Source organism: Trichosurus vulpecula, chromosome 7 (assembly GCF_011100635.1).
Source record: "Trichosurus vulpecula isolate mTriVul1 chromosome 7, mTriVul1.pri, whole genome shotgun sequence".
NCBI lineage: Eukaryota > Metazoa > Chordata > Mammalia > Diprotodontia > Phalangeridae > Trichosurus > Trichosurus vulpecula.
Genome location: NC_050579.1, coordinates 259,225,971 through 259,239,051, shown reverse-complemented (window position 1 = coordinate 259,239,051; position 13,081 = coordinate 259,225,971). Strand labels below are relative to the sequence as shown.

Here is a 13,081-nt window from a genome sequence, read left to right as displayed (position 1 = left end):
CCCTGTTGAGATTATAGAACATAAAATTGTAGTGATGTGTGTGTGTGTGTGTGTAGTCAGCATAGTTTTGTGATTTTCTCCAGCCTCATTAAGAAGTAAATGAGCAGGAGCAAAGGAAGCAGATGGTGGGGGTAATACAAGGCCGAGGAACAGAAGGGCAAGATCTTTGATAGGATAAAGGGGCAAGGGACTCAAGAGAGGAGGATGGTGTACAGATGAACTTAATCATCTGGGTGTCATAAAGGAAAAGGGATAAAGGTTGGGGTGATGGCCTGGGAAAGAACTGATGGGTGGAGGGATTGAAGGTTATAGTGAAGATAAAGAATAGGAATTGGACTTGCAAGCCAGAGGGAGAGAGGAAATGAAAATAGATTATGATCAGATTGAGGAATTTCAGAGTTCATGAACATAGATGTGGAAGATTTGTAGGTGATGGCAAGATCTGTGTGTAACTGTATGTGGGGTGTAGGAATAGGTCATGGAAAATGAATAAATTAAGGAATTGGGAGATCAGGTTATTTGAGGGAGCATCAATATATATTCATGACAGCATGAGTTGAACAGAAAGACTCTCATAGTAGCCAGGCACTGAACTCATTGGTTTAGAAAGAAGTGTCCTGGAAGTCAGCTCTCAGAATCTTGACTGGGTGAGGAATATGGATTGAGTAAACCTCAAAGAAGGAGAAGTAGTGACGTAGCCAAAGCAACCATTTCATGGAGTTCCTTCTCCTATGAAAAACTGACTGAGTATGGATGGGTGGCAGGTAAAGAGGAGGCATTCCCAAAGAGAGCACACTGAAATGCAGTGAAACTTTTAACAAAATTTAACTGTTTATTACATATAATGAAAGCTTTGTTTTTTCCAGCAGCAATGCATGGCTGTAAGAGCTGGAGTGTAATGAAAGCTCAGTGCTGCAGGATCAATATTTCTGAATTATGGTACTGGAGACTTTTGAGAGTCACTTGGACAGCAAGGTAAAATCAGTCAATATTTAAATTCATTCAGGCTATTCACTGGAAGGCCAAATACTGAAGCTGGAGCTTAAATACTTTGACCACATAATGAGAAGGTGGGACTCATTGGAAAAGACCCTGATGTTGGGAAAGACTGAAGGCAAAAGGAAAACAGGATAGTAGAAGATGAGATAGATAGATAGTATCATCGAAATAACCATGAACTTGCGCCAACTTCGAGAGATAGTGAGGATAGAAAGGCCCGGTGTGCTATGGTCCATGGGGTCATCAAGAGTCGGACATGACTGAACATAACACACAAGCACTTATAGTAGTAGTAAATGATAAAACAGATTAATAATATATAGCATTTTTTCATTTATGACTTATTAAATTTCTTTGTTTTCTTTACATATCCATGTCACATGTCACCTTCAATTTTTCCCAAGTACACCGCAGATCTCCAAAAATTCCCACCTAATTCTCCATGGCCAGCCCATGAATAACTGTGAATGTGAAACCCATGAATGTTGAGGAATGACTGTATTTACTTTTGCATTTCCCCAAGCACTTACTTCAGTGGACCAAGTACTAGCTTAATAAGAGTTTGTTGAATCAATTAATGAAGAACAGAGAAAGGATTCTAGAGCAGCAGCAGAACCCAAGGGTCAGAATAAAGAAAAAAAAAGTGGGTTATTTCACAAATAACTTATAAATTCTGCAGTGAATCTGGATACTATGTGTCATAGTACAATTTGTCTTTGCCAACATAATTTGTCCTTCTGGTCCTTCTAGCATGGTCCAGTTAAGTGTAGTATAATCTCTGACAATGAAAGCAAGGGTATGTTGTAGGAGAGCATGGCTGCCCTTTTGAATATCAATTTAAAAGGGTTTATATACCCCCAAACACACATTTTGATATTTTAGAATATCCTGAAATATATCTAAACTATTTTGAAGTCGTTTATATTTTCAGTATGTACCAAATTTCTTTGAAAGAAAAAGTTTTATACGGTTACTACCATGATAAATTAATTGATTTTATTTATTCTACACTTAGGTCTGTCTTTCAAGGTTGGAGGGCTACCTTTTAGTTTTACGTATGGAACTCTAGGTTGTGAATAGGATGAATGTGAATCTATCAATTTTGTAGAATAGATTTGATTGACACCTATTTGTTTTTCCAGAGTTCTAGTCTTTTGCCTCTAGTCTGTCCAGTTGTTTGAGGCAGCCAATGCCTATTCCTTTTTCTTGTCTTTTTTAAGATTTGGCAACCAGAAATGGAAATAGTATTCCAGGTTCTAAATAAAACCAGGATGATATCTTATCTTCTAATGTCATTTCTATCCCCTATTCCTGGTGGCTCACCATACTAATATGTGCAGTTCAGAACTCCTGAGCTCAAGATATGCACCAGCCTCAGCTTAACTCATTAGCAGAGATTAATTACAGGCACCTGACTGGCTTTCTAAGCCTTTTTGACAGAAGCAAACAATGAAGTGCTTATAATAATTCCTAGGTCTGACCTGGAGACCAAGAATTGGCAACACAAATACAAAACAAGGTAGTTTACAAAGGCTAGCCCTGCAGGAAATGAATAGTTAAGACACTGCTGAATGAAAAATTCCCAAGTTCTTCTAGATCCCAGGCTAATTTTTTTCGAATTAAAATTTTTTTAATTAACAAAAATAATTTCTCTCCTTCCTATCTCCCCACACCTGGGGAGGGGAAGGGGAACAGAAAAGCAAAAGGTTTTTTACCATAGTCAAGCAAAACATTTTCCCCCACTGGCCATGTGTAAAACATATCCTTCATTCTGCACCGAGTCTATCACCTCTCTGTTAGGAGGTGGGCAGCATACTTCATCGTCAGTCTTCTAGAACATGGTTGGTTGTCATAATGATCAGAGGTCTTAAGTCTTTCAAAGTTGTTTTTATGATGCTGCTCTTACTGAATCAATTGTTTCCCTTACTTGCTTGTTTTCTTTTGCATCAGTTTATACAAGGCTGCCCAGGTTTCACTGAAACTGTCCTTATCATTATTCCTTATGACACAGTAACACTCATAGCATAACTTGTTCAGCCAGTCTCCAGCTGATAGGGGTAATCCCCCTTAATATCCAGTTCTTTGCTACTGGAAAAACAGGCAGTATAGATGGTTTTGTACATTTGGGTCCTTTTCCTCTTTCTTTAATCTTTTTGTGATATAGTAATATAGCTAAGTTGAAGGTAACTTTTGGGTCTTAGTTCCAATTTTTTTCCAGAGTGCTAATTAACTTTTGAACCCTATTTAAGTGGCAATTGTTGGAACAGGTGATTAGTTCCTTGGCTGTCAAGAGCTTTTTATAAGCAGCTCAGTGAGAAAGAGTATTAACTGTTAGTATTAAGTGCTTAAAGAAAAACCAAAACGACCTAGTGGTCCCACTTTGGGCTTTAACCAAGTTCCTAATGTTTTAAGGGAAGAGTTATAACCAAAACCCTTCGAATGTATTGCATTGCAATTATGGTGTGGCTCAAGTATCCACTCTCTGAAGGCTATACAGGAATATACTGTAAAAGTTTTACCCACATTTGTTAGTTTTATAAGGTTTCTCTCTCTCTAATGTGAATTTTCTTATGTCTAGAAAGGTTTGAACTATTATGGAAGGTTTTCTCACATTTATCACATTTGTAGGGTTTCTCCCCAGTATGGATTCTCTGATGTGAAATAAGACCTTCATTTTGACTAAATCTTTTTCCACATCTGATACATTGATAAAGTTTTTCCCCTGTGTGAGTTCTGTGATGTTTAATGAGGTGAGAACTCTCACTGAAAGCTTTTCCACACTCAGCACATTCATAAGGTTTTTCTCCTGTATGGAGTCTCAGATGTGATATAAGGCCTGCATTTTGACTAAAGCTTTTCCCACATTCATTACAATGATACGGCTTCTCCCCAGTGTGAATTCTCTGATGTTTAATAAGGAGTGAGCTTTGATTGAAGGCTTTCCCACACTCACTGCAGTTGTAGGGCTTCTCCCCAGTGTGGATTCTTTGATGTTTAATAAGGTCAGAGCTCTGATTGAAAGCTTTCCCACAATCATTACATTCATAGGGTTTTTCCCCAGTGTGGATTCTTTGATGTTTAATAAGGTCTGAACTCCAATTGAAGGCTTTACCACACTCACCACATTCATAAGGTCTATCTAATGTGTGGATTCTATAATGAAGAATCAAATTGGAACTCACACTAAAGGCTTTCCCACATTCATCACATTTATAAGGTTTCTCCCCAGTATGGATTCTCCTATGTAGACAAAGGCTGGTACTTCCACTAAAAGCCTTCCCACATTCTTTGCATTTATAGGGTTTTTCTCCAGTGTGGATTCTTTGATGTCGAATAAGATTTGAGCTCTTAGTAAAGAATTTTCCACATTCATCACATTTATGGTCTTTCTCTCCTCCCATGGGAAGTTTTTTATGAATGACCTCTCTGATTTCCCTGGAAACTTTCTCTTGGGAAGTAGATTTCTCCCTTCCCTCCACTGTGGGAGTTTCTTGATGCCCTTCTAACCTGCCCTTGGTTTCACAAGTTTGTTCAGATTCAGGTTTCTGGGGAGCATCCACTATGACTCTTCTTAAAAGCAATGAGTGAGGTTCCACTAAAGAAATTTGCTGCTTTAGAATCAACTTCTCATTCTCAGTCCCAGACTCATCTTCTGAAACAACAAACAGAATACAAATGTCACTAGGTACTTGTGTTACAAATAAAGAAACTGCTAAGAAACTTGACTCAATTCAGCCTTCATTAAGTGTTAACTACATGTAAAAGACTGTGCTTAGTGCTGGAAACACAAAAGCAAATGAAATCGTCCTTGCAATCAAGGGAGCTCACATTTTACTGGTGCGGGGAAAGGGAGAAAGAGGGAATTTAAGAGATAAATATATAAATAAAAGTAAGAAAATTTGAGGATGGCTTTGTGTAGGAGGTGGCACCTAAGCTGAAGGAAACTGAGGGAAATGAAAGAGTCTAGGTGAGAGATGATGAAAGAGGATATTCCACGCTAGCCTGAGAGCCGGTGCAAAAGAAAAAGTGGGAGATGGAATGCTGAGAGATGATTTATTGGACCCCTATTTTATTCCAATAAGTATTAGTCAGTTCAGTTAATCAGCGGGGTAATGATTGTTAGCAATTATAAGTGGTATACTCACTTAGTAATATACATTTAGTCAGTTTAGTCAACTAACAGTACAAGAAAAACATATATTAATGCATATTTTACATCTATCATATAGAGATAATTAGATTAAGACAGATTCTTTCTTATAATAGGCCCTAAACTTCAAAAGCTATAAATTCACTGTTCACTATTTATTTGCCAGTTAATAAAGTTCACTTGTGTAACCACAAGAATGTTAAGGAGGGTACCTCGACCCAGTCTTGCTCAATTACCGTGGCCAAGCCCAGTGCAGGATGCTTTGGCATGATACTGATAGTCCCCCAACTTATTTCTGTATCTCCAGACCACCTTCTATTGCCCAGTATGAGGAGGAGCCCATCTAATGATCACTTAGTGGAAATGATCCCTTCTTTGCCCATCTTGTGACCCCCATGCTGATACATCATTTTTGACCCTCCTGGAGGGTCAAGAGCAAGGTCTATCAACCAATGAAATTTTGTATTTTACTTTGCCTCTTCTGTATGTCTGGGTACCAAGCCCTGTAAAAGTAAGACCTTGAGGACCAGGGGGTATCTTAGATGATGAGGAAGATCGAAGGCCCACTTCATTAGAGGGGATCAGGTCCCTTTAATAAAGTGCTATTGGCTTGGAGCTCTGCCTCAGTTTCTATTATTGTAGTTTGGGCATTTTGGACCCCACAATACTGACTTTCAGGAACTTGGCTTAGTTGGAATGTGAAGACTATAGCTGGACTAAGAAGGGCTGTAAATAACAGAATGCAAAGTCTATATTAGATGGCATTGTGGATATAGCATTGAACTGATTTCAAACAGTACATGAGAAACTAACTTGCCATGTGATCTTGGACTTAACCTCTCTCAGCTCAGTTTCCTCGTATACAAAATTATTAATACAAAAATATTAATAGAATCTACCTCCCAGTTTTGATGTGAAAGTCAAATGAGATAACATGAAGTACTTGGCAAATCTTAAATTATGATGATGATGATGATTTCTATCACTTGCTTCTCAAAGACTTTGTCTTCTCAGATTTCTGATTTTCAGGACCAGCAGAGCAGGTGGAGAAGCTAGAAATACTGCTCAAGGGGAAGAAAATGGGACGAGATTTCTATAGAGCTACATGGAACTATTCACAAAAATACTTTCAACCATCATGTCTGTTATGTTCAGATGGAAAGAAAAGCAAAGCGCCTATAGATACTATGTCAGGAGTAACTAAAGGGGCATGCACAAGTCTTCCAGTAGATAGAGAAGACATAGGTCTTTGTATTTCCTCAGCACTTAGTATTTGTTGAGTTTAAGTAATTAAAAAAGACAGGTTTCCAGGAGAGCTGGCCCAGGAACAGAGATCGGATGTTAGCTACCTTGTCCTTTTCTTATTAAACTCATTTCCTATTAACCTTCAATACCTACTTCTGCTACTTCTACATTAACAATCTCCTGTAGGTATTATGCCCCTCTAATTTATCTCCAAATCCTTGCTCTGTTATCCTATATTGCCCCACCTGGACTCAAACCAGATTCCTTCCCCAATTCTCTCTTCCCTATCCAGTTCAGTCTTGTCCCTTCCCAAGTCAGATCTATCCCTGCCCAGAACCTCAGCCTCCTACAGAACCTTTGGGAATCTTCAATCTATTTATTGTAAACAAACTTTCCCCAATCCTTAATCTCTGCTAGAACGTCTGGGTTACATTACAACTGATCAAGGCTAATCCCACCAAATCGTGCTCTTGATTTTCCACTGGTTTAGGGACCTTACTCCACCAATTACTTTCTTTGTTATGTAGCTGGCTCCTTTCCTTTGGCCAACAAAACTGCTCAAATCTCCCTAAACTCATAAAAATTCAACCTTCCTTCAAATCTCTCCTGTCCTTCCCCCCAAACTCCTAAAGAATGGTCTACACCTGTCGCCTATGGTTCCTGTAATGTGGCTTCTGTTGCCATATGCTGAATTTGCTCTCTCAAAGAACAAAATAACCATCTGTTAATTGCAAAATCCAACAGACTTTCTCAGTCCTTACTGTCCTTGATTACTCCATCGTGAAACACTGGGAAGAGTCTGGGGTCTATTTTGGGTGTGTTGAGTTGGAAATGCCTACGAGACATATAGTTCAAAATGCACAAAAAGCAGTTTATGATTTAGGACTGTAGCTCAGGAGAAAAAACTAGGGCTGGATTCATAAATTTATAAAAACAGATAATAAGTGAACCCAAGGGTAGCTGATATCACAGAGTAAGGATAGTTAACGTAAAGGGCCATGATTAGTTGTCTTCACATGGATGAAGAACAAGCAAAGGATACTGAAGAGTGATCAAACAGGATGAGAACGAGGAGGTCCAGCAGTGGACTTTTTTAGGTAATTTTTAGGTATTAGGTATTTTGCAGCTGTGTAGAGGGTAGTTCAGAAAGGGAGGCTGGATCTATCAGTAGTCCAAACTAGAGGTGATCAGGACCAGAACTAGGATGTTACCTATGTGAGTGCAAGGAGGGCGACATAAGGGCAGAATAAACAAGGTTTGTCAGCTGACTGGATAGGAGGGTAAGGAGGAATTAATCAGGGATAACTCTGAGGTTATAAACCTCAGTAACTTGAAGGATAGTGATGCCCTTAACTCTGGTGGAAAAATCTTGCTTCCAAACTCTAGTTGGTAGTGAGTGTCCTAGATTGAATGAATGAAAAGCACTTATTAAGCACTTAATTGCCAAATCTTTATCCTTTTGACCCTCTGAAGGATTGGACGGTGTTGGATATTATCTTCCCTCTTGATTTTTGTGACACTGCTCTCTCCTGGTTCTCCTCCTGTTTGATCCCTCTTCAGTCTCCTTTGCTGGTTCTTCATCCATGTCATGACCACTAATCATGGGTGTTGCTCAAGCTGACAGTATGGTTTCCCTGCTCAAAACCTTCAGTGGCTTCCTAATGTAAAATATTACATATATAAAATATTAATAATATAACACAAACAATATACAACAATGTAATAAATAATACAAAAACCTCTGATATAGACTATGAAATCCCCAACCTGGCATTCAAAGCCCTCCATAATCTGGCTCCCATGTACCTTTCCAATCTTATTTCATACACTATGGATTCCATCTAAACTGGCCTATAAACTATTAACATTCTATCTCCTGCCTCCATGCCTTTGCATATATGTATATCACAAGCCTGGAATGCACTACCCTTTTCTTCTCTGCCTAGAATCCCTGTATTTAAAAGGCTCAGATGAAACCTCCTAAACAAGGCTTTTCCCAATTTCTGCAGTTGTTAGTGTACTCTCTTTCTGTCCTGAAACTTCTTTGTATTTCTTTCTCTGTGTACATACTAGATCCCTCCCAGTAGAATGTAAATTATTAGAGGGCAGGGACTGCTCTGGTGTACAGTTAAACTGATAATAATACTTTGTGGTTGTTGTTGAGCCATCCCATCCTGTCCGACTCTCCATGACCCCATGGACCATAGCACACTAGGCCCTTCTAGCTTCCACTCTCTTTGAAGTTTGTCCAAGTTCATATTCGCCGTTTCCATCAATATTTCTATAGTGCTTTACATGCGCTATGTCATTACATTATATTATACTATTTATCATTATAGGATTTGGTCCTCACAACAGCTCTGTGAGGTAGGTGCTATTACTTTCAGCATTTTACAGGCGAGAAAACGGAGGCCCCAAAAGGTTAAGTGACTCGCTAAATGTCACGACTGGTAAGTGTTTGAAGCAGGATTTGAACCTGGGCCTTCCTGACTAGGATTCCAGCACTCCGCCCACAAAATCATGCTGCCTTCTCTCAATCACACTTCCCCTGGCATAGCTGTATAGTGCAAGCCTGACTGTGTAATGTAAAAGGAAAAAGAAAAAAAAATACCAGGCATTGAAATGATTAGCATATTGCAGTTCACATTCCTATTCTTAGAATAAGAAACTCACTGCTCTCCTCAGAGGAGACACCACTGATCCTCCACCTGCCTCCTCAGATGATTTCAACTCCTCACCTATTTCTTGTAAGGGCTGGAGTGCTGAGGATTCACATCTGAGCTGAGTCTCCATAAGCTGCAGTCGGATGCTCAATAACTCTTGTGTTGCTTCCAGGGGTACCACCTCCTTCCACGACCCTTTGAATCCTTCCGCATGGACTGAAACCTAAGGAAAGTTGGATAGAGCTGTACTTCTGAAAAGTCAGTGTCTGTATTATAATTCAAACTCCAGAGAAGAGACCACAGGGGATACAGAATTAGAGAATAGGACAAGGAAAGTTAGAATTAGAGTTTCATTCCACACCCCAAAGGCAAATAATAACCCATCCAACTACTGACCTTCCTGGCTTCCTTTACATCCCTGCTAAAACCTGACTTTCTACAGGAAGCATTCTCCAATCCCTCTGTTAATTGTTTCCTCTTTATCCCGTACATAGGTAGCTCTGTATATATTTGTTTGCATACGGTCTCTTATTAGATTGTAAGCTCCTTGTGGGCAAGGACTGTCTTTTGCCTCATTTTGTATCCCCAGCAATTAATATGTGCCTGGCACATACTAGTGGATTAATAAATGTTTATTGATTAATAAGAGAAAATCAGGGAATAATAACTAATCCAGCCTTGTAGAAATGAAAGAAACCCAATTCTCCTCTTCTAGTTCTGCTTGCTAAAGTTCTGTAGGTTCTCCTATAGTAGTTCCTTCTATAGTCGATTACACTTCCTATTCTCACCTGCTGTCCTGGTTCATCAAGTTCTCTGCCCAAATCCTCCAACATAGTCACAACCTCTTCTCTACTCAAAGAATCGTATTCTTTCACGCATGACTGGAGCTCCTCAGGCAGGATGCCCAGGAACTGCTCCAGCACCAGCAGATCCAGGATTTGTTCCTTTGTGTGTATCTCTGGCCTCAGCCACTGATGGCAAAGTTCCCTCAGTTGGCTTAGAGATTCCCGAGGTCCAGAGATCTCCTGGTAGTGGAATCGCCTGAAACGTTGGCAGAAGACTTCTTGGCCAGAGAAGTTGTCTTTTCGAAGCTGAAATTCCTGCTTAAAGGTGAGGTCTTTTTCCTCCTTCACTTTCACAGGCTTTTTCTGCTCCTCAGAAATCTGGAAAACTAGGGTTACAGCATCCCTCAGCCAAGCCATTCTGAGGACAGCATTGAAGGCTCATTCTACCTGAGATGCCCTGGGAGTGTTTCTTCTTTCAGGGGCGGTCCTAAAGTATTCACTATTAACTTAGACAAATGATCAATGCGTCCAAGAATTTGGAATCCCTGCACTTAGCCTGGCACATAGTAGGCACTTAATATATGCTTAGTAATTTAGATGAAGGCTAGGGGAAAGATAAATTTAGTGAAAATAAAGCAAAACTGTGACAGGAATAAATAACGCTGAACAAAATACTAATTCAAATTTCAAAATGTTTCCATTTTAGAACAGAAGAGCAAGGTTTGGCACGCCCTGTTCTTTAACCTCACCGATTTTTAGGTTGGTAAAAAGTGACCAGGATCGTTTCAGAATCCTCAACACCAAGATTTGCCGGCACACGTCTGTGTCAGGTCAGCCCTTTGTTTTCCAAAACTAGACACAAGGGTAACAGGTGAAAACAAAACAAACCAGCTCACACCGGCTCACAGTGCCAATAGTCCAGGGGCTCAGGAAAATGCACAAGCGAAACATGTCCCGGATTTTGGGAATGGTCCAGAGGTTGCCAGGGCCGAATTCCTTGGAAGCTCCGCAAAGCCCTAGGGAACCCCCGGGGGGGGGGGCCTGACCCCGGGACAACACGGCTCCCTCTCCCCACACACCCGCACTCTTCTCGGTCTCCTGTCGTCCCACTCCGGGGCTCCTCCGCCCCCCCGCCCACCCCCTAGGCGCTTCAGGTGACCTGAGCCCTTTCCCCCAGTCCAGGAGTCGGTCTCGCCACCGCCCCCTGGCACCGGACCCCGCCCTCTCTATCTCCTGGTCTATAGAAACCGGAAGTATGTCATCCGATTCTCGCCTCTCTAGCCGACCTAGAGGATCGGTGGTTCGTCCTCCTTAGGGATCCCTGGGGCGGGCCCCTGGACTAGCCGGGGAGAAGGAGAGGGGTCGAGAGAACGTGGAGCTGGGATCCAGGGCCCCCCTCTCCGCACCAGACGAACCGCCAGAGTCCGGGCCCAGGCTCCCCCAGTGCAGCCGGGGCGGGCCTGCTCCTGGGCTCTCTCTGTCCAGGGAAGGTCGGAGACTGCTGTTTGACCTAGATTCAAATCCTACCTCGGGCAAATCACTTAGCCTCTCTGGTTTTATCTTCCTCACCTATAAAACGAAGAGGTTGGCCTGCATGGCCCTAAAGCTACCAGCCTTTTGTAACACGTAACAGCTTGGGGCTCCTTACGACGCTCAGGGTAAACTTGAGGAATTGTTTCTACTACTGTATCCCCGGTGTGGTGAGTTCTTCTTTATCGATCATCCACCACAACTGCATTGCCCTTTAGAAATTTAATAAGAAGGTATAGCAGGAACAGTCCTTACAAAAACATTCTCTTACACCCAGGGGCACACTCTCTCCTTGCACATACAGGATTCTCAGGGAGAGTGGGCTCAAACTTAGGGTACAATGAGAGTAAAGCATATGTGTAGAATATGTAGGGTGGAAAGGTACTTCAAAACTCCTAGCCCGGAAAATCCTTTCTCCCTCTCTATTGTCCTTATTTGGTTTCCCCTTAGGCTTAGGTTGTGGCTCCTGGGTCCAAGTCTAGTTCTAGGGCTAGGATTCTGGCATTGGGTGGGAGAGGTCTCGGATTCATATCCCAGGAACCCTAACACTTTGGGCAGCTAGGTGGCACAGTGAATAGACCCAAGCTTAGAATGAGAAAGACCTGAGTTCAAACTTGACTATGTTTGCCTCAGTTTCCTCATGTGTAAAATGAGCTGGAGAAGGAAATGGCAAACCACTCTAACATCTTTGTAAGAAAAGTCCAAAAGGGGTCATTGGGGAGTTGTAATCAACTGAAAGGACAAAGGCTTAGGTCTCTGCTGGGCTCTGAAGATTGGTGCATTTCTAGAGTTCGTAACCAATGCCTCTCTATCACTGTGGCTAAAGTTGTCATCCTTCCCAAGGGACTATTTTTCCACCTCATTTTTTTGGGCTCTTCAGGGCTATGCTGGTAAATGTTTAATAACTGGCTTGGGGTGTTGGGGGAAGATAATAGAATGTCCACATGACACACCTTTAAGTTTAATTAGCATTAAGACTTTTTTCCATCATTTCCTTAAGAGTAGATAATTGACAAAACAATAACTCATGCCCTGATTTGTAGCATTTGCTGATTTCTGATTTGTAAATGCTCACCCTGAAAATGTACCAGCTGGCTTTCTAGAGCCAATATGAACTGATTACCAGCACAGTCCTGCATTTCCTCTGGAGCTGGCTGCTACCACGTAGCAGACTCTGCTACTGACTCTGATTGCCAGTGGGACCTCATGGCTTTAAAGGATTCTCCCAGGTGCCTGGGCACAACCACTCTTGGAACACTCCTTCATCCAAGATCAGGAAAGAATAAACACAAAAGAAACTGACATACCATTAAGTAGAGGGTGCCAGAGGACCACATAAAGTACCTGCCTTTCCTCTTACCTGGCAGTTCACAGCAGTGAACCTCACTGCTGGGAAGGACAAGAAACTGAAAGGCCAATAGAGGGGTCAAGTCACTTAAATGTGCATTTAATTCCAGAGTGAACAGATTATTCCTTTTTGTATGTACTTTAGTTCCAGCTCCGGAACTCATGAGCCATTTGTCTTTCCAGATCTTCAGCCATCCAAAAGATTTCAAAACAACATAGAATCAGCCAATAATTCTAGAGTTAGATTTATTGGAGCCATGCAGGGAGTATCTTTGCATGCTCATTATAACTCATTAACAAGGGCAAATCTCAGAATGCTCTAAACAGTAGGCCTTTGTTGGCCAGCCCTCACTCTCACCTCC

At 41.4% G+C, this 13,081-nt stretch overlaps 1 protein-coding gene across 1 annotated transcript; it reads right to left on the bottom strand.

Annotated features, from left to right (window-relative positions):
• Window positions 1-1,933: 1,933 nt before the first annotated feature.
• Window positions 1,934-11,055, bottom strand: LOC118856766 (zinc finger and SCAN domain-containing protein 31-like). Its single transcript, XM_036767254.1, is given in 4 exon segments — window positions 1,934-3,556; window positions 3,558-4,651; window positions 9,133-9,280; window positions 9,846-11,055. Coding segments are annotated over 4 exon segments (1,698 nt in total). The 5' UTR covers window positions 10,260-11,055; the 3' UTR covers window positions 1,934-3,514.
• Between the last annotated feature and the right edge of the window lie 2,026 nt (window positions 11,056-13,081).